Source organism: Pagrus pagrus (assembly GCF_965226575.1).
Source record: "Pagrus pagrus genome assembly, chromosome: 14".
NCBI classification, from domain to species: domain Eukaryota; kingdom Metazoa; phylum Chordata; class Actinopteri; order Spariformes; family Sparidae; genus Pagrus; species Pagrus pagrus.
Window position 1 is genome coordinate 1,916,487 of NC_140198.1, and position 20,730 is coordinate 1,937,216.

Here is a 20,730-nt window from a genome sequence, read left to right on the forward strand (position 1 = left end):
AGAGTCTTAACAATGTTTATATTGGTTGTCATTATGAGTCATTCGGTCAGTTATGTTATTTTTAATACAAAGTTTACATTGTTTGAGATGTCTTTTTTGACACCCGGACATTAACTAAGACAACAGATCCTGTCATAGCAGGCCTAATTATAGTTGGCTGTCATGAGACCATTATAACTCTGTCATGAATAATTTTCTTGACCTCACATAGTTTGACAGTTTGGACTTGCCATGAAGAAGTCATTTAATGTTACACACAAATTGTTATGTATGTTATATGCATAGTTGTAACTCCTAACATATACTACTGTGTGTCAAATGCTTCAGTAGGAGGGCACTTGAAGACTTACTAGATATTTATCCGAAAAGAAACTGAAGAACTGAAGGGTAAGACATTGGGAAAGATATTCAGCAAACGTCCTTGAGCAGTTGCAAACTGAGGACATTATGTTTCAGGATCAGCGGCAAAACGTCGTCAGTGCACTTCAGTACATGTATTCATTTTGATCATATACTGTTGTATAATGATAAAATTGATGAAAATCATATGGTTTATAAGTGTAACGGATTATTAAAAGGATTATTGACACAGAATTGTCACTCTGCAGCATTCATCTGTCGTGGTAATAAGAGCCTGGCCAACATAGGCCGCCCCCAGTTTGCTTTAGGTGCAACTAGAATTAACGAAACTGTACAGGATAGGAAATAACACATTCAGATTAGATACTGTTAACACTTTGCAGTAACATGTCAAGAAATCTCTGAGACACTTTAATGCAAAAGAGATATTTTAGATAAAAATTAGATATCTTAAAGATAAGTGCAAACTCATGAGACTCGTGGACTAATAAAATCAGAAACTAAAACAAAACAATAACAGAAACCACAGTTAAGCCTAGCCCTCTATCCCCACAAGAATTGAAACACCTGACCTCTAGGCATGAACATGCAAAATGGAGGGTTTGGGCCAAGTGGTGGAGGCAAGGGGTGTACTGGGATTGGGCCTTGGACTCAGGGATGAACTGATAAGATTTAGGTGGTCAAAGGTAAAGGTCGCTGTGACCATACAATGATTATGACAAACATTTCAAACAAATGTCTAACAGGATGAAATGATGAGGTGATTCAATTTTACATCTATCCATATAAGGTCAAAGGTCAACTTGACTGTGACATCATAACGTCCTGCATAAACACTTCTCTCTGGCTCGTAGCAGAGATTGCTCCCTCCTAGTATGCTGCCCTAGTATTTGCGGTGTGTCCGTTGGCACAATTGGCCCTTTTGACCAACTGGGCATGTTGGATCAGGGCATAGCCAGATGGTGAGAAAATCACTTTGACTGTTCAGTCCGCAAGAAGTAAATGGAAAAAAAGAATAGAAAGCCTGAGGCTGTCATTATAGTATCCATGATTTCACCAATTGTTTGCACTATTTCTTTATGTTTTGCCTCTACCTCTGCCAGTGCCATTTACAGCTCTTTATCAGACACGGTTATTATAGTGTGTACAGAAGACGGTTACCTGGTGGTATGGACAGTGTCTTTTAGTGGTTTGAGTAAATGGGCAAAGAGAATAGAAGGATTGGACCAAATTCAGACTCCCTCTCTCTATCTCCAGGAAGTAGACTGACAAGATGGAAGCAGCGAGGAAAAGAACAAAAAAAACCTAACTACTAGCTTCCTCATTATTTCTCAAAGTTGGGCAAAGGCTGTTCTCTTCTGACGTGATTGTGTCACGTGGATTTGTTGTGAGGACAGAGATCATAAAAAATCGGGAGGTCTGGGAAACCATGCAGAACAGCTCTGCCTATTCATGGCATCCAACCTGCTACCTCTCTGCACAGAGTAGTATGTTTGTGGATGTGTTTTGATTTTGCTCCAAAGACCAATCTTCATTGTTTTACCAATATAAACTGGACAGAATTAATTGTGCTTTTATGCTCCATAAGTAAGTATCGCTTGAAGATGTCATATACAGATCAGTCTCAGATGAACGTCACTGTTGGAGTGCAGTATCAGGGGTTACTGGGATTACTGTTTTTTTCCACTGTGACTACGGTGCCATGTTGTGCATTCCTCTTTATCAATGGAACTTTAATTTTCACCTTGAGGAGTAAATCTGTGTTTCGTGAGACCTCCCGTTACATTCTTCTGTATAACCTCCTTTTTGCAGACACTGTACTGCTGGTACACGGCCAGTTAATGTACATACTGGCTGCTTGTAGATTAACACTGACATATCCTGTCTGTGGTGTTTTCACCATGCTCAGCGAGCTCATAACTGTGATCTCTCCTCTCACACTGGTGGTGATGTCTCTGGAAAGATATGTAGCTGTGTGTTACCCACTGAGGCATGCTACCATCATCACCATCAGAAACACAGGGATGGCTATTGTTGTGATTTGGGCCTTCAGTTCACTAAATGTTCTCATTCAAGTACTTGTGTTAATCTTTTCATTTAAAGACCTACAGGACCTGCAGATGACAGACTTCTGTGGCAAAGAAAGCATGATGCTTGATTCAATTTCTGCTCTTTATGACAAATCCTTTACTTATTTTCTGTTTCTTTCAGCTGGTGTGGCAGTCAGTTTCTCCTATATTGGTGTGATGGTAGCAGCCATGTTAACCTCCACAGATAAAGCTTCAGCCCGAAAAGCTCATAATACACTGCTGCTGCATCTGGTGCAGCTGGGCCTCAGTCTCTCCTCAACTACACACAATGCCCTGCTGGACTATGTCTCCCAAAACATGGACAGGATAAAAATTGTGCGTATCCAGATTGTGTTCTATGTTTGTCTTATTATCCTTCCAAGGTGTCTGAGTTCTCTCATCTATGGTGTCAGAGACCAGACCATCAGACCTGTCTTCTTGTACAATATCTGCTTTCAGAGGAAATGCTCACTCACAAAAACTAAAATCAGCAATTAATCAAGTTGATTTCTTAACAAATCTCCACATAAAATTGTCACAACACTCATAGTTGTTTACTCATACTTAATCAAACATTAAGTTGAATCCGTGCAGTAGTTTCAGTGGATTGAAGAAGCACAGCAGCACTCCTTAGCAATGGACTCAGGGATGAACTGATCAGATTTAGGTGGTTCAAAGGTAACAGTTGCTGTGACCATACAATGATTATGACAAAAATGTCAAACAAATGTCTAACAGGATAAAATGATTAAGTTTTACATCTGTCCATATAAGGTCAAAGGTCAACTTGACTGTGACATCATAACGTTCTGCTAAAACACTTTTCCCTGCAGGACAACAGTGGATTGCGCCCTCCTGTTGGAGGGTTACCTCCTGTCCCATGCATAGGAGTGTAATGTTGTTTTTTCACTAGCACTTTTGGCCATACTGGGTCAAACTGAGCTACGCTGATTTCTTTTTGCATCACCAGTTTTACTGGTACCGCACCAGTGATGGACCTGCTCCGGAGTAGGGCCAAGCTGTGGCCGCACCACCTCCAAGTGGGCCACAGTGATGAATCACCACTGTGACCAACCCGTAACAAGAACCTGTCTCCCCCTCAGATGGATACGCACCTCATGTCTGTGTCTGAGAGAGAAAGGTTTTAAAAAGTCAGTGTGTTCAGCTCTCCATACTTTTGTAGCTTCAGTAACTGAAACTGAATTTGTTTCATCGTGTTCACTTTCAGCTGTTTTCAGGAGTCATATCATGTTCAGCTCTCAGTACTTTTGTAGCGTCTAACTGAATCTTTTTAGTTTCTCTCGTCCTATTTGTTCTTTCGAACATCTGCTGTGTTTTACTGTTTCATCGTGTTCACTTTGTGCTGTTTCAGGAGTCATGTTATTGTGAAGAAGTTAGCGTAAATTAAATGTGTTTGTAACTGAATAAACAGAGCCACTTTGTTAGTGGTGATTCTGCGCTAGTACTACAGGGATCGGGACAAGCACATCATTGGTTTAAGACACACCTTCAAGCAGGTAGTCCAGTTGTGGTGGAAATGCAAATCCTTGCTGTGCTGGGCTGCTGCGCCGAGTCAAACCGAGTAGAGCCAGGCCGACAGATGTAATGGAATAACTGGAATAAATATCTTAAGGTCTTGTTCGCAAGTGATGGGAAAGTGGAGCGTGAAATGAACAGGCGGTTTGGTGTGGCGTCAGCAGTTTTGTGGGTATCGCACCAGACCATTGTCTTGAAGAGGAAGCTGAGCCGAAAGGCAAAGCTTTCGATTTACCACTCCATCTATGTTCCAACTCACACCTCTGGTCACGAGCTGATCACAGATACAGGCGGCAGAAAAGAGTTTCCTCCGTAGGGTGGCTGGACTTAAAAAACTATCAACCCATTGAATTCTGGCCAAGACAGCAGCATAAAAAGTTTCACATAATGGAACAAGCAGCACCTTAAAGTAAGCAACTTAAACATTTTCACATTAAACAAACAAAGCGATTGACTTAAAACAATCAGAAAATTACATCAACGCAATGAGTTTACCTGTGTTCAGTAACACCCTTTTTTAAGCCAAAAACTTGTAGTGTAAGTGTAACTGCTAAGCGAAAACACACCATGTTTGAAGTAGCTTCACAAGCTTGATCGCACGTTGGGGGTGCAAAAGCATACAGCCCCCCTGAGTCAGTACTTTTGTTGAAATTCAATTGGGAATATTAATTAATTATTGACTATTAATCAAGTTATTAATGTTAATCAATGAAATGTATGTTATCACTATTCATTAATAATCACCGGAGCGCCACCCTGGAATCAGGGATCAACAATCAAATGATATGCGTTTAGTCTCAATGCCTGAAGTTTATCAACAATTGTTAATATTACAGAAATATCAATAATGAGGGAAATAGAAGGCGTAAATCTGAACACTGAACTTATCAACCAGCCGTTATTATAACATCAAATTGTGCAAAATAATCACAGAAAACTGCTCAATTATAATCAACAGTGTTTATTAACGCTCGTCCTCGATCCACAAAACACTTACTTTTTTTTTTTTTTACTTTTTAACAAACAACAGTCGCTTACTACAACTAGCAATTCTACAAAACAACATAAGCAAGCACAGATATATGAATGGATGTAGATCGGTGTGTGTGTGTGTGTTTGTGTGTGTGTGTGTGTGTGTGTGTCTGAGTGAAAATGGCTGACAGTGAGTCCCTTGAAAAGACTACAAAAGTGGCCGAACGTGACTTGGGAAGTCACGTTAGTCGGACTACAAATTTGCAGGATGTGACTATGGGGAAATCACGTTCGTAAGACTACAAAAATGGCCGAACGTGATTTGGAGAAGTCATGTTCGTAAGACAAAATGGCCGAACGCGTGGACACGAATTCAAAGAGGATGATATTGATTTTGCTGAATTGTGTACCTTGAATTCAAAATGGCTGACTGAATATGTCAACCAAAGGTAGTCACTTTAACAAGCGCGTGAGGTTTGAAACAAAGGCGATGGTTACACCACCATTGGCCTCATATGCACTTGATTGCACACAAGATGAATTTGGAGGGAAAGTGACCTACTGTTTCAGAAAGGTAACTGTGCTACCATGAGGCGTCCCCCTCTAAAGTTATGAATGGAAGATATCACGAGACACATATATCTTATGTTATAGCGAGGTTATTAACCGTAAGTCTCCAACACGTCGCTCATAAGATTACGTCACCCCGAATATGTATATATGGATGTGTATGTGTTTGTGGAGGTTACTAAAAGGGAAAGAACATAAGCAAACGCTTAGCAGACAACAAAGAATAACGCAACAGCCGTGAGATGCACACAGTCGTTTCTCACTCAGTCGGAGGTTGGCAAGGGGACTGCCCAAACAAAAGCCTCTTACTTGGGTCGCTCGTTGCGACTGGCGTGTGTCCTGTCCAACTCGACACCCCAACTTGTTTTGGACATGCGCTGGATCAGCTGCAGCATCCTGGCAGCGAATGATGGCAGCAAAACAGCGGGATCGATCGGATTGAAGGACCGGACCTCGGTGGTTCCGTCTCCTTCTGAAGAAGGTTCTTCCTTCTGCAGGTGGTGAAGAATGGCTGGGTTGTGCAGCGTTCCTCTATGGATCTGAAAAAAACGTATTAAAGAATATTCCAACAAAAAGAAAAAGAAACAGTCTCTGTCTCGTCCAGCGAGTTAGGAACTGTAGCCTAGGTCAAGCAAATTGAAACGTCTCACCAAATGTACTCCCTTTATGGCAACTGCTGAATAAAACCGGAGCTTCTTCACAGCATTGTGTTACCTAGGAAATGCGACGGACAGCGGGGCTCCCTGACCTTTAAGCCCTGAGTGACGTCATGGTCATCTTGATGGAGTTTTATTGCTTGCGGCAACTTTGGTCCAATAGGGAGCGGATTAAAGTTTGTCATTGTTATTGTTATTGTTAGCTACATTAGCCTCTTTAGCAAACCAGCTCGAAAACAAAACTGTATGTTGTATTGCACGCACAGCAAGACCGTGCAATGCATAAATTGGTGACCGGATTAAAGCAGCAATGTAATCAAGTGTGTAAGAGCATTTAAAATTGACATTAAAGTTAAAGTACAATACAAACAATACAAAGAAAATACATCAATTACAGGCGCAGCCATCTTTGTTTGTCTAGTCATTTGTCTATCCTCACTCTACTCGGTGCACTCTCAGGAGCACCAAGTCGGACAGTGGATATTCCGACCAAAAGGGGGCGTGCCTCGGTGAAATGTCGTGAGACAGCTGCAAGATTTCCCACTTTGCAACTCGGGCGAGTGGTCTCCCATGTATCTGGAATGCAGCATAAGGCTTCTGGTTTTCCTTACGGGCCTCTCCTTTGTTTGCAATATATGGGGAAGGCCCAACACTTTGTAGAACCACCTTTCACTGCAATTGACAGCTGCAAGTATTTTTGGGTATGTCTCTACCAGCTTTGCACATGTAGGGACTGAACTTTTTGCCCATTCTTCCTTGCAAAATAGCTCAAGCTCAGTCAGATTGGATGGAGAGGGTCTGTGAACAGCAATTTTCAAGTCTTGCCAGAGATTCTCAATTGGATTTAGGTCTGGACTTTGGGCTGGGCCATTCCATTGTAGCTCTGGCTGTATGTTTAGGGTCGTTGTCCTGCTGGAAGGTGAACCTCCGCCCCAGTCTCAAGTCTTTTGCAGACTCAGGTTTTCTTCCAAGATTGCCCTGTATTTGCCTCCATCCATCTTCCCATCAACTCTGACCAGCTTCCCTGTCCCTGCTGAAGAAAAGCATCCCCACAACATGATGCTGCCACCACCATGTTTCATGGTGGGGATTGTGTGTTCAGGGTGATGTGCAGTGTTAGTTTTCTGCAACACATAGCGTTTTGCATTTAGGCCAAAAACTTTAATTTTGGTCTCATCTGACCAGAGCACCTTCCTCCACATGTTTGCTGTCGCCCCCACATGGCTTGTGGCAAACTGCAAATGGGACTTCTTATGGCTTCTGAAGGCAATTGGTTGCACTGGATTTTATGTAGAGGTATCAGAGTAAAGGGGGATGAATGCCACACTTCAGTTTCTTATTTGTAAAATAATTTGAAGACCATGTATCATTCTCCTTCCACTTCACAATCATGTACCACTTTGTGTTGGTCTATCTCATAAAATCCCAATAAAATAAATTTGCTTTTGTTGTTGTAACGTGACAAAATGTGGAACAGTTCAGTGGGTATGAATACTTTTGCAAGCCACTGTATTGACCGGTCATTGACGCGATAGAAGATATGTTCCAATATTGTGTGAAATTATGTTCCCCAGTCAAATGATGTTGCCGTGATGTAAGAACTGTGTTTCCTGCAAAGCCGCCCAGCGATGCACGTTAGGGCAGGTAAATGATTCAAACAAATTCAGGACAACAGCAGATAGAAATAAAGTCAGTTTTTTTAATTATTAAAAACTTTTATGGTCATTTAAATTAATGACAAATTAGAAATGTTAAGTATTTTTATTGTTTAATGGCCTCTTTGCCATAGGCCACACTTCATACAAATAAAGTTTACTTGCTTATATGCTCACTAAGTTTACACCTTAAAATACATGATCACATCAACCAGGGCCTGGGGAAATAGACAACAGAATACGTCATGTATTACCAATAGCCCTGCTGACGTGATGGTGTGACGCGTTGTGTTGTTGTAGGGCAAAGCTGATATACTATAAGTGATTGCAGGTTAGATCTGCTGTGATCACACTGATAACAGGCTCTAACCTGCCAATGAGGGAAAATGTTTGTGGATGATTTGGGGTTGTGGACGGGAATCAACAGGAATCTGTGCTTTAAAGACTTTTTCATTTTCTTTTCACTGTTCTCAGAATACAAACTGGAAGATATTTATTAGGCTTTTGGGTTTCGATAACATCAACAGGTTCATATTTCTTGTGTCTTAAATGCTTCTCTGAGATGTCCTATGCAACTCCATCTCAGACCAATATCACTGCTGGCCTGGGATTTCTGGAGAGGGTGATGCTTTCCACTCTGACTACAGTACCCTGCTGTATATTCCTCTTCATTAATGGCACCATGTTATTCACCTTGAGGAGTAAATCTGTGTTTTGTGAGACCTCCCGTTACATTCTTCTGTATAACCTCCTTTTTGCAGACACTGTACAGGTGGCACTGAGTCAGTTACTGTACATACTGTCTACTTGTAGAATAAGACTGACGTATCCTGTGTGTGGACTTCTAGTCATGCTCGCCAATCTCACAAATGAAGTCTCTCCTCTCACGCTGGTGGTGATGTCTCTGGAGAGATATGTAGCTGTGTGTTACCCACTGAGGCATGCTACCATCATCACCATCAGAAACACAGGGGTGGCTATTGTTGTGGTTTGGACCTTTTGTTCACTAAATGTCCTCACTCGGGTTCTCTTACTGTTAAATTTTCCATTTGAAAACTTGGAGAGCATGCAGATGAAACAATTTTGTAGTACACTTATCATGTTTCTCGATACAATGTCTGATCTTTATGATAAAGCCTACACTTGTTTTCTCTTTGTATCAGCTGGTGTGGCAGTGATTTCCTCCTATATTGGCGTGATTGTAGCAGCCAGGTCAGTTTCCACTGACAAAGCTTTGGCCCGTAAGGCTCGTAACACACTGCTGCTGCATCTGGTGCAGCTGGGCCTCAGTCTCTCCTCAACTATACATAACCCAATGCTCATAGCGATCTCAAAGGTAGTAAAGAGGATAGATCTTATACGCATACAGAATATTTTCTATGTGTGTATCATCCTTTTCCCCAGATGTCTGAGTGCTCTCATCTACGGACTAAGAGACCAGACTATCAGACCTGTTCTTGTGCACTATTTATGCTGTCGACTGACACGTCCCATTTAAGGCTGAGGCCTAAAATACATGGATTGAATTAATAAAAGTCTATATATTTGTTCAACTCGTGCTGTCCTCAGACAGGTCTTAATCCAAAAATCTTAATATAGCAGAAGAGAAATGGAAACTCATTTGCCTAAAGATTTGTCTTTTTGATGTTCGTTGTAGTTCTATCAGTATTCATTTAAGTCGACTTATAGAAGCCTGTCAAAATGATCCTTCTGACAACATGCAGAAGCTGATAATCACACTGATTTGAAAAGGATTTTTCAGTTTGCTTTCATTTCACATTGAATTATATCCTATCCTGTGTGGTGTAGTTGCAACTCCTCTATTTCAAGGAATATTAGGGCATATAGAGCAAATGCATTACTTTTTTGATAAAAGACAGTGGTAAAACAATAAAATAACAAAATGATTTAATTTATATATATATATATATATATCAAAAGCATTGCTTTACAGATAGCATTACATGTTGTTTGCACTGTCACCTCACAGCAAGAAGGTTCTGGATTTGATTCCCTGGGTCTGGGCTTTTCTGTGTGCCGTTTGCATGCTTCCTCTGCAACCATCAAAAACATGTATGCTAAGTTAATTCTGCTTAGGATGGGTTAAAAGCAGAGAAAGATTTTCAGATTTGTGTATGTGACAATAAACACGATTTGATTTTAGGAACATAAACTAAAATTTTTAAGTACTAGCAACTTTATACTTCTCTTCTATGATGTTTCAGAGGGAGATGTTGTACTCACTACATTATTTGATGATTTAAGTAACTAGATATTTTCCAGATTTCAATTATAGTACAAAATCTAATCAGAAAAATGATGATGTAATATTGTAATTGAACTACCCAGCAGTATATAACATAAATTAAAATCAGCTCCACCTTCACCAGCTTATAATTCTTAGAATGCGGATACTTTTTTACTTTCAAAGGAAGCACAGAACTTTCTTTTGAATTCATGGCTTTTACTTGAACCAGAGTATTTCTACACTCTTGTATCGCTAGTTATAATATCTTAGTAGTTGTTCCTTCACTGCTCATCTGCCTGGAGGAGATGAGAGTCAGGATTATACAGGCGTCCCCTGGCCACCGATATTCAACAACACTGGCTGCATCCAAAAGACACTGACCTCCCCTTCCATAAAAACTGCTTTTTTCTTTGACACTGTAGAAGAAAGTATGTTGTAGTATAAAGGTTTGGTCCACAGTGGCTACTCACCAATGAACCATCTACTAAACATAATTTACACATAAGTGATAAAAGTGTAATTCAGTGAAGTTGTTGATCTCAAAAAAGCATCACTGATGTACAAAGTATACAACAACATGAGGGAGAGGGAACTGCACATTCACAAACAAAAAGACCAGAACGTAATGTAATGTGAAACAAAGATGTGTCTCAGTACGGAGTAAACTTGTGGAATGATTTAGAAATGGAAATGAAAGAGTGTAATACACATAATAGATTAAAAAAATAAACGAAACACAAGATGATTCACAAATATAAAACAGAAGTATGAACAGAGTGTACATGAAATGAGTTTGGGGTTTTTGTATTTAAAAATGTGTATATTCTTAGTTGCTGTTATTTTCTTTTATTGCTCTGTATAATTTAAAGGCAGCTGACAACATATAATTAATGTTAGGGTAGGTTTAATAAACTAAAACTTCAGCCTGCACCTTTCTGGTCCTGTTTTGTTTATTTGTTTTTGTTTGTTTGTTTGTTTGTTTGACTTGGTTTTCTGAAGCTAGAAAGCATTAAGTTAATTATTGCCTATCTACCAGTGTATCTGGGTTTTTATAAGATGGAAAATGAACTAAACTAAACTAAGTGTGCATGATGGTACTATTGACCCACACTCTGCACGTATACACCAGAAGGTGGAGAAAGAGAGCCACTATGGTGATGAAAATAGTCCAGCTTCTATGTTTAGAGGACACATCCAACACAGAGAGACACAGAAAAGCTTCTTCCTTGAGGCGGTCAGGATGGTGCACGCTGACCTCTGCACCTTTGTCTTGTCTGACATGTTGTCTTCACTCATTCCTTTTCACTGCCCTTCACAATGTCCACTGAATATGCTAAATATCGGATCCAGGCCGATAATCGGTCAACCAACAGTCTACAATATTTACATACGTGTAAATATATGTATAATTAACTTTTGATACTTAAGCACATTTAATATCAGATATTTAAATACTTTTTTTTACTATTCATATGGATGAATTTCACTTTTAACAAAGTAATATTTTAACACTATATTTTTGCTATTACTCAAGTATGAATTTGGGGTACTTTATACAACACTATACATAAAATGCTGCTATGACCAACATCATACAATGTCCATCTACAATTAAACTGTTGCTGTAAATTGTAAACGATTACAAATAGTGCGTGAGGTAATTATCTATTCTTTGAAATACAGATGAAGGTCTTCTTTACAATGATAATAAAGATCAAAATGACTGAATACATATTAATTAAACTGAAAGAAATTCAGCAGGAATTCAACAAATAAAGGTTTTGCTTTTCAAATGCAGCACTCGAACATCGCCGTCATGACGTGTGACGTTTGAAAGTGCGTAGTGACGGCGGAGACGTTAGTCGACAGTTTTCCCTCCTCGCTGACAAAGCTATCCGGCTATGCCGACGTTTAGCTAAAGATACTTTTATCGCTGAACATTTCCGACTCTTCACATTTAACACTGTAGGAGGAAGGTCGACAAAGAAACCGAACATCCGTAGCAACGTAGTTAAAGGTAAATGTTTGTAATTACAAGTATTCTTTGTCTGTCTTGCTTTTTGTTTTGCTAACGTTTACGTAGCAACGCTAAGTAGTTAGCGGGAGAGCTAGTTGCTAACTTAACATTAGCTTGACACACGTAACTTCTAACTAGTAACTGTCAGTTAAATAATAACTGTCCCATAGCAGGATGTTTGTTTATTGGTTTAAAAGCTTATTCCTCCCATTAGTACGGAGGAGTGGACTCGTCGATAGCCCTCTTTGTGCGGTGAAATCATAGCGCTAACGTTGTCATGTTGTTAGCTGACGCGGACATTATACTACGGACATGTCGGTGTTAGCTGTCTCTGCGTGTGTTGATTTGCGGTTCATAACTGGTTTTGTCTGGCTTTGACTTGCTAATGAACGGGCTTGATTTCCATGTAGATTAAACTCTTCCATCTACCACGGCCTGTCGTTAGTTATATTTTGGATTAACGGCTCTGACTAATGGCACAGCCTGGTTAGCTGCACGTGGAGCTGGGCGTCAGGTAACCCCCGAGCCAGGGTCGGCTGGTGTTGTCTTCTGCGATAACTTTGCTTTGTGCTTCCAGAGTTTAGGCCATGGCATCCTGCCTTCATTTTGGAAGTGTTGGGCTAATTTTTTTCACCTCATCCAGTCACAATCATACAGCCACACCTTCTACACCTCAGTTCAAAGTTGGTTTAAAAGCAGATCCAGCCAGATGTGTCTGACAGTGAAGAAATAAAACCAGCAGTTCTTAAAAACCTTACTTTATGTTTTGATGTTCTGTAGTATCTGTATAGTATATATACAGTATATAGTATCTGTGGAAAGAGGAGCAGCCATAGCATCAGTTGTGAAAGAAAGATTTACAAAATACCAACCAGAGTTAATGAAATATCAAATTCAAGTTTTGTTTTTGAGCCCACAGCCGCACTTAAGATGTGTGGTCCAACTGAGAAATCCCACTTCAGCAGAGAGAAAGTGATTAATTCTACAAATCTAAACTATTTTCTGCTTGGTACAGATGCAGGTAGTGTTTACTCTTTCCCTACATCTACAAGACAAGATCCCATGCACTAGAATTATTGCGATTGTGTTGCCCAAAACTTGATGTAATCCTCTAGCTGTAATCATTCTTGGCCTTTTCCTAACACATCATTTATTGCATTAAAGAAGAAACTGTAAATTGACTGAGATTCATTTCTTACCAAAGAAGTGTTTTGATTTGAATTCAGTTTGTGGTTAAGAATGTGAAACGATTATTTTGATTTAGGATTTAATCTTCTTGGGGATTCTGTCTTCCATTCTGAGCTGTATAAGAAAAAAGTCTTACAGTGTTTATAATCTAAAATTATGTATAATCATGTACTATAATTGTCAGTTTGGCAAAATGTAAACTGTTCTACTGTCCACTTTTGACTGTTGATTTTATTGTCTTACAGTTTTGGACTGCCAAATCTCAACAGAGCAGACGTTGCTATAGAAAAATGCAGCTGTTTAACTTGCTATTTATATTGTTTGTCTTCATACAGAAGACATATGCGGTCCTGCTAGCAGGGCAAGATGTTCAACAAGTCATTTGGTACTCCCTTCGGTGGAGGAACAGGGGGGTTTGGCACCTCATCGACCTTTGGAGCACAAAGTAAGTCATTTCATTTATTTGTTTAAGCGTTAAAATTTTGGGAATTACTAACCAAATAATGTTCATGTGGACCTAAATATACTAAATTTGTATCTTTCACTCATCATCATCAGATGATGGTCCAAACGGTAGCCATACCAATTGAACATAACATGCCATTTTCTGTGTGAAATGGCACATATTACTTAGATTGAAGTTGATATTTTATGTCATACAGCCAAAACTGAATTTAACACAACATCACAACAAGTATTGATATCTGGCCAGAGGAATGACAGATGTCCAGAGACTTTAACTGCTCGTGCTGTCATTAACCAGTACAAACATTTTGAAAAAATGAGCCAGAATAGGGCAGGGCGATTAATTAATCTCGCACCTGATCGCGATCAAATTTATGTAAATTTCAGTGATAAGCCTCGTTTATTTTTACTCTGTGGATAGATCTAAGAGCCTGTCACTTGACAAAAATAAACACGACTGCAGCCAGTGACCAAGCGGGCTAACTTCCGGTTTAGTGCCGGGCTATCTTGAATGGGGGTAAATTAATTTAATCTGGCTGCTTTTCTAGACTTTCCAAATTTTATTGGACCAAATGGCTCAAATTCTGCTAATAAAACAAGTCATTTCACAGGATTGTGAGGCTCAAAAACAATACTGACTGTTCTACAGACAGTCTTTCACAATGTTAGCTTATGGGCCCGAGTGCATCACACACAATGTAATTACACGGTTTGGCCACTAAGAAAACTAGCTTCAATGCCTGGCGCTCTTCCTTGGGGCTTGATCTCGACGATGAGGCCAATCACGTCTTTGCAGAGGAAGTTCTGGTCAAGCCAATAGCGTTTAATGCTACTCCTCTTCTTCTTCATTGGTTTTACCGGAGAACTAAAAACCACACGGCCATCCACTGTATAGGATTATATAATTGATTGATTGATTTTATTAATTCATGCTTGCAGTGGAGCCAAAAACTGCATAAACTTTACAAAAACTAACATCATGCTATTCACTGACTGGTGCGCTGTCTTGAGTGAATGAGAACATGATGCACGGCTCGAAAAACAGAAAATCAATAAGGGGTGGCCAATGTAGATATTGTGGCAGACCGCCACAAATATCTTTATTTTATTTTACAGTTGTACTTAAATATGCCAGGACTTTCGTGATCCACTTTTTTTGTCTAGGTTGTATAAACATGTGCGATGTTTGCTGCCCTGCCAAAAGTACTGGTTATGGCAGTCAAAGGTTTTAGTTCTTTTAAGTTTGTAAAGTTACAAGGCAAGCTAACGTCTATTGTTTTCTAAACTGTTCTAAAGTTCAAATAAAAAACCTCCTGCTTTCTTCAGACTTCAGTCATTATAGTCTTCCAACTGGAAGCACGATCAAATAGTATATTGTGATAAATAACATATCGATCAATATGAGGGGGATTTAGATTTTTTTGCCATATCAGCCGGCCCTAAACCAGAATGAGAAAAGCAATAACGTACTACCACTTCTTCCTTTTCTTCTTCTAATTTTTTTTCTACTGATGAGAATTTTACATTTTTCTGTGATGTAGATTTAAGGTTTCAGTATTCTAGGTTTTATTCCTGGTGAATGAAGTTGCAACAGTGAGTCAGTCTGTCATGTCGCCTCTCCTCACGTGAACTCTGTAACTACAGATGCAGGTTTTGGGACGGCAGGAGGCTTTGGGACGTCTGCGTTCGGGGCCACCACCAACGCTGGAGGACTGTTTGGCACCACACAGAATAAGCCTGGTTACGTTTTGCTAATAAACCAATCCAATGTCTGTATTTCAATGTCTGGGTAAAGTTTCATCTGCTGAAATGACATCAGCCTGCAACTTTTCTGAATCCAGTCCTGCAGTGAGGATTAGATTTGTCAAACCTTCTGTTCTATATTCAAGCGTTGAGTAGTTATTTAAAAGACAGTTCAGTTATATCGTGCAGAAAAATGTATTTTAATATAGAAAATCAAGATTTATAAATAAATGTTTTGCTCTAATCTGTCACTGTTTTCTTTCCTGCAGGCGGTCTGTTTGGATCCAGTACATTCAGTCAACCAGCGACTTCCTCCACCAGCACCGGTTTTGGTTTTGGTGCAGCGAGCGGCACTTCAACAAGCCTGTTTGGCAGCAGCGCAACAGGCACCACTGGGGGACTCTTTTCCCAACAGAACAATGCTTTTGGAGCCAACAAACCCACCTCTTTCGGAAGTGAGAACCCTTTTTATGTCACTGTTTTTCTGTACAGATTGCACCTTTAGAAGTATCAAGAGAAAAATGTATGAACTCTGTTGGGTTCATCAAATATCCATGAACAGAGGTGAATATCAGAAACCTAAAAGATAAAAGCACCAGGGAAATTAAGCAAATGTGAAAGTATGTAATGGCATAAGTAGTTTTATAAGTATGAAATAACACCACAAAAAGCAACGTGTTTATGCTTGAAATATGTCTGTTTAGAAAAACAATGTTGCACAACTACAGATTTGTTTCCAAACTGCTCAGTTGAGTTGTCACTCTGATTTTTTTATCTAATGAAAGTCTGTTTCACTTTGTGTCCTTAAGGCTTTGGGACAAGCACCAGCAGCGGCGGGCTGTTTGGGTCGACCAACACCACCTCCAACCCTTTTGGTGGAGCAACCTCCCTGTTCGGAGGCTCTGGGTTCTCCGCCGCACAGCAGCCAGGAACGACCGTAAAATTCAACGTGAGTACTTTGTGGAAAGGATGCAGAAGCACGCTTCCTTCCTGCTGAAAAGTGTCGTATTGTCTGTAGCCGTGACCCAGTTCAAACTCCAAACAAAAATTTACCTTGTTTTTATTGGACATTATTTTGCTCACAAGTCGGTTCTCAGAGGAAGTGGAGGTGCTGCTCATAGCTGGACAGCATTATGGCTGAACTGAAAGTTTTGTGAAAACATTTTGCCGTCTCTTTTTAAAGACTAACTGGCAGCTGCGATCTGAAGTTGCAGTTTGACTTCTGACAGTATTTGTATTTTTATGACTTCCTGTCAGTAACAAATCATAAGTATGTTGATTGGTATGTAGGTTTTTAAAAAAAAATGTATTTAAAATGGACACAAACACTCAAGTGTGTTTATACATTTTAAACTTTTTCCTTTTCTCCCCTTCAGCCTCCAACAGGAAGTGACACAATGGTGAAAGCAGGCGTGACCACAAGCATCAACACCAAGCACCAGTGCATCACAGCCATGAAGGAGTATGAGAATAAATCTCTGGAGGTGAGTTTGGCGCCGCACCTGACCAAACCCTGTTCTGAGCTTTGCAAACTGCTGTTTGTTTTTAAATAGTGCTGCAGTTTTTGCATTGTTCCTTTTTTTTATTGGAAGAATGAGACTCTATTTACATCCAGATATGCTTAATACTCTACATAAGATATAACAAACGACTTTTTCCTCAGAGTTGAAGCAGAAACGGCCAACAACATTTTTAACTGTCGGAAGTGTTTCCCCGTGTCGCAAAGACAGCGTCAACAACATGGCTACTGCTAGCCGCCCAGCTACTGTCCAAAGCAAAAAGACACCCATAAGAATCAGTTTGACCTTGACGCTCTGATCTCAGGTCTATGAAAAGGCAGAGAAAAACAGTCGGTTGTATTGATAGTAGTCAGGTGAGTCCCAGTGGTAAGAGCAAATGCATATCAACGGGGGAACAGACATTGACACAACACCGGAGCGCGCTCCATCCAGTGAATGACCGTCCGTTCAGTCTTGTTTTGCCTCAGTTTCTAATTTTTTAATTAAAAAATTTGAAATGCATGAAATTATGAAAGTGGAATTTCAGCTAAGAAACCTGCAGAGCTCCCAGCTAGGAGGAGAGGAGCAGGCAGACGTTTCGGTCCCTGGTCGACTGGTTGTCGGCATGCTGCTCATTAAGTTAACGCGAAGATGTAGAGATGAGTCGAAGGGAAATTGATGTCATAGAGTGGAGACATGTGGAAAAGGTTTTGCCAGAGATTTTTTGTTGGAGCAGCTGAGAACAGATCAGTTTTGGTGATTTGCAGGTGAAAGACATCTACCCATCTGTTGATCTGGACTACATTTCATTTTGTTAAAATAAAACTTATTTGTTTTTAGTTTATGGCTTGTTTTCTGGTTGCATTCTCTCAATTGTTGCATTTCTCTTTGTGTCTGTCTGCAGGAGTTGAGGCTTGAGGACTACCAGGCGGGCAGGAAAGGTCCGACCAACCCGATGGCTGCAGGAACGGGCAGTTTGTTTGGATCAGCCCCGGCCACATCCAGCACCGCTACTGGCCTGTTCGGCTCCGCTGCCCCCAACACCAGCTTCTCCTTTGGACAGAACAAGAGCACCTTTGGAGCAGCACGTACGTGGTGATGAGAATAAAAAAACAACAACAATAAGTGCTAACTGGAGTGAGTGAAGCAACATGCTGTGTGTTTGTTGTCTCTCTAGCTGCAGCCACCGCCGGGTTTGGTGCAGCCACAGGTGGTCTGTTTGGACAGACTGCGCAGCCACAAGCCGCCAGCCTCTTCAAGCCCTTCGGTCAGGCCACCACTACACAGAGCACCGGCTTCTCCTTTGGCAACACCAATACGATGGGACAGGCCAACACTAGCAGCATGGTGAGTTGTTTTGTTTTCTCTACACAGCTTCGCTCATAAACACTTCAAGGGTTTAACTGTCTACAAGTCCTTGGAAAATATATATTTTTTAAATGTGTATCCTAAATTTCCGAGGACAACATATTTTTAACGTCAACACTGGATCTGTCCCATAGATATCCATTAATGAACTCTGACTCCCAATTTTACAACTAAGCACCTTTTCAAGCCTGCATGTAGAAAAGTGAATGCATTCATGAATTTGATTCTGCAGTGGAAGAAAAAAGTGGAAGAAAAAAGATGAAACTGTCTAAATCTGCAGTTTTAATGCAGTGTGAGTCAAAAAGCACTTACTCCTCATTATGAGTTTTGAGGATGTTTTATATCTCACCCATCCTCTCCTGTGATTCAGGGTCTCTTTGGGAACACAGCAGCACCTCAGTCGAGTGGGTTGTTTGGCGCCGCTCAGACGAGCACCGCCACCGGCTTTGGGACGGGCACCGGGCTGTTCGGGCAAACCAACGCTGGATTTGGAAACGTCGGCACTCAAGTATGAAACACAATGCTGTTGCAATCAAATAAGAAATAAATAACCCAGCACATACCCAAACAGAACAAGGCATTTTATAGCCTGTAATGACGTCACCTGACCCAGACGGTCAGGTTTACTGTGGGTGTTTTCTCATGGAAAAACACAGCTTCATAAAATGGAGTAGATAAACTCATAAAGATGTTCTTGGATCTCTGGAAGCAGGGAACTAAACTATAAACTGAAACGTCAACAACAACAACATTTGGAATGCAATTTTCACACAGAGGGGAACAAATAGCGAGACCCTGTAGTTCTGTGTTATTGATATTAACACTTATTGATGTTAGAAAACATAACTGCCGCAAAACACTCACCGTGTGTGAACATCATTGTAATGTTACTCTGTGTGTTTGTTGTCTATTACAGCAGAGTTTATTTAATAAGACAGCTGGGTTCGGCACCACCACCACCAGCGCTCCGTCCTTTGGCACCGGCACCGGGCTGTTCGGCAACAAGCCCACCCTCACTCTTGGGACTGGAACCAACACCTCCACCTTTGGTGAGTTTGCTGGTGTTCTGAGAGGAGATGGGTGTAAACCAGCAAAGTGAAACACCTAAAACACCTGATGGCAAACTGTACAGATGCTTCAGGCTACTTCAGTATTAAAGTTGATTTATTTTGATAATTGAGTATTTTTGTGTTTTGCAGGTTTTGGTGCAAACCCTGCTGCAGGGAGTCTGTTTGGGAACAAGCCGGCCGCTGGAGGACTCGGGACCGGACTGGGAACCAGCTTTGGAACAGGTACTGGAGCCTCCGTAAAATCGGGAAGGGTTAAATCCTATGTATGAAAAAAAAAATGTACTTAGGACTTCTCTCTGGTACTGCATGACTGCTTTCACATCTAGAGGATGATTAGAAACAGTGGTGATCGGTCTGCGATAGCCAGGCCGGAGGCATTATGTCTACGGATTATCCATAAGTATGTTGAAAATCAAATTTGGCACAAACCCACACTCGGGCTCAACGATGAACTGATTAAATTTTGGAGGTCAAAGGTCAAGCTCACTGTAACGTTGCATATTATGAAAGCAGAATCTCAAGAACGCTTTGAGGGAGTTTCTTCAAATTTGGCACAAATGTTGACTTCGACTCGAGGGTGAACTGATACATACGGAGGTCAAAGGTCACTGTGACCTCAAATCTTGTGAAGACAATATTTCAAGAATGCATTGGGGGATTTTTTGTCAAATTTAGCACAAACCTCCACTTGGACTCGAGGGTGAATTGATTACATTTTGGAGGTCAAAGTGCACTGCAACCTTACATATTGTGAGTTCGCAGTGATCTTGTACCATATTGTAGCTTCTTAGGAGCTTTACCTTCTTTAGAGCGGAGGCATATAACCACCAGGCGGTAATTCTAGTTTGTTTTGTTTGTTTGCCTCGCTCTGGTTATTCTTATTTTTCCCAGATAAATCTCCTTTAACTAGTTACAATGTGCAGCAGACCTGTCAGTCAGGCAGGTGCAGGTCACAAATGAGGAGAGACTGTGGTAACACACTGAGAGAGTCCTCGCAAAAATGTCGATCTTTTGTGTGATCAGCAGTGGGCACAGGACAGACGACTCTGTTTGGGAACAACCAGAACAAACTGGGCTCCACACTGGGAGCGATTGGAACGTTTGGAGCGACCGGATTCAACAGCGGAGCCAGCACGCTGGGCTTTGGAGCTCCACAGCAACCCGTTGGTGAGCAGCTGAAAACTGACTGTCTGATCCAATCAGAAAAGCTGAAAGGCTTCCATAGCTACAGTCGCATGAAATTCGTTGTGGGAGTTTAGGATGCATCCTGTTCGTTGTTTCCATGTTTATCAACACTCCGAGCACTGAGGAAGA

General features: G+C 40.8%; 2 protein-coding genes across 19 annotated transcripts in view; both read left to right on the forward strand.

The window, feature by feature from the left end:
* nup98 (nucleoporin 98 and 96 precursor) overlaps positions 1–20,730 on the forward strand; it is a 159,687-nt gene that overhangs the window by 100,862 nt on the left and 38,095 nt on the right. For 15 of the 18 annotated variants that reach the window (XR_014624113.1, XR_014624114.1, XR_014624115.1 and 12 more), the window contains exons 1-12: positions 11,907–12,083; positions 13,607–13,716; positions 15,381–15,476; positions 15,749–15,934; positions 16,289–16,428; positions 16,856–16,963; positions 17,883–18,066; positions 18,156–18,325; positions 18,717–18,854; positions 19,263–19,395; positions 19,546–19,638; positions 20,440–20,583. Coding sequence is in view for 4 of the 18 variants with exons in the window: in XM_084373859.1 (XP_084229985.1) it covers positions 13,638–13,716; positions 15,381–15,476; positions 15,749–15,934; positions 16,289–16,428; positions 16,856–16,963; positions 17,883–18,066; positions 18,156–18,325; positions 18,717–18,854; positions 19,263–19,395; positions 19,546–19,638; positions 20,440–20,583 (1,471 nt within the window). In the remaining 14 variants the exon portion in view is untranslated. Of the gene's footprint in view, positions 1–11,906; positions 12,084–13,606; positions 13,717–15,380; positions 15,477–15,748; positions 15,935–16,288; positions 16,429–16,855; positions 16,964–17,882; positions 18,067–18,155; positions 18,326–18,716; positions 18,855–19,262; positions 19,396–19,545; positions 19,639–20,439; positions 20,584–20,730 lie in introns of those variants that run through there. The other 3 variants (XM_084373861.1, XM_084373860.1, XM_084373862.1) reach the window with 3 other exon arrangements.
* LOC311269009 (odorant receptor 131-2-like) lies at positions 8,381–9,316 on the forward strand (the record flags this gene model as incomplete). Its single annotated transcript, XM_084372991.1, has 1 exon — positions 8,381–9,316. One exon carries the CDS (start codon positions 8,381–8,383, stop codon positions 9,314–9,316), a length of 936 nt encoding a protein of 311 aa, XP_084229117.1.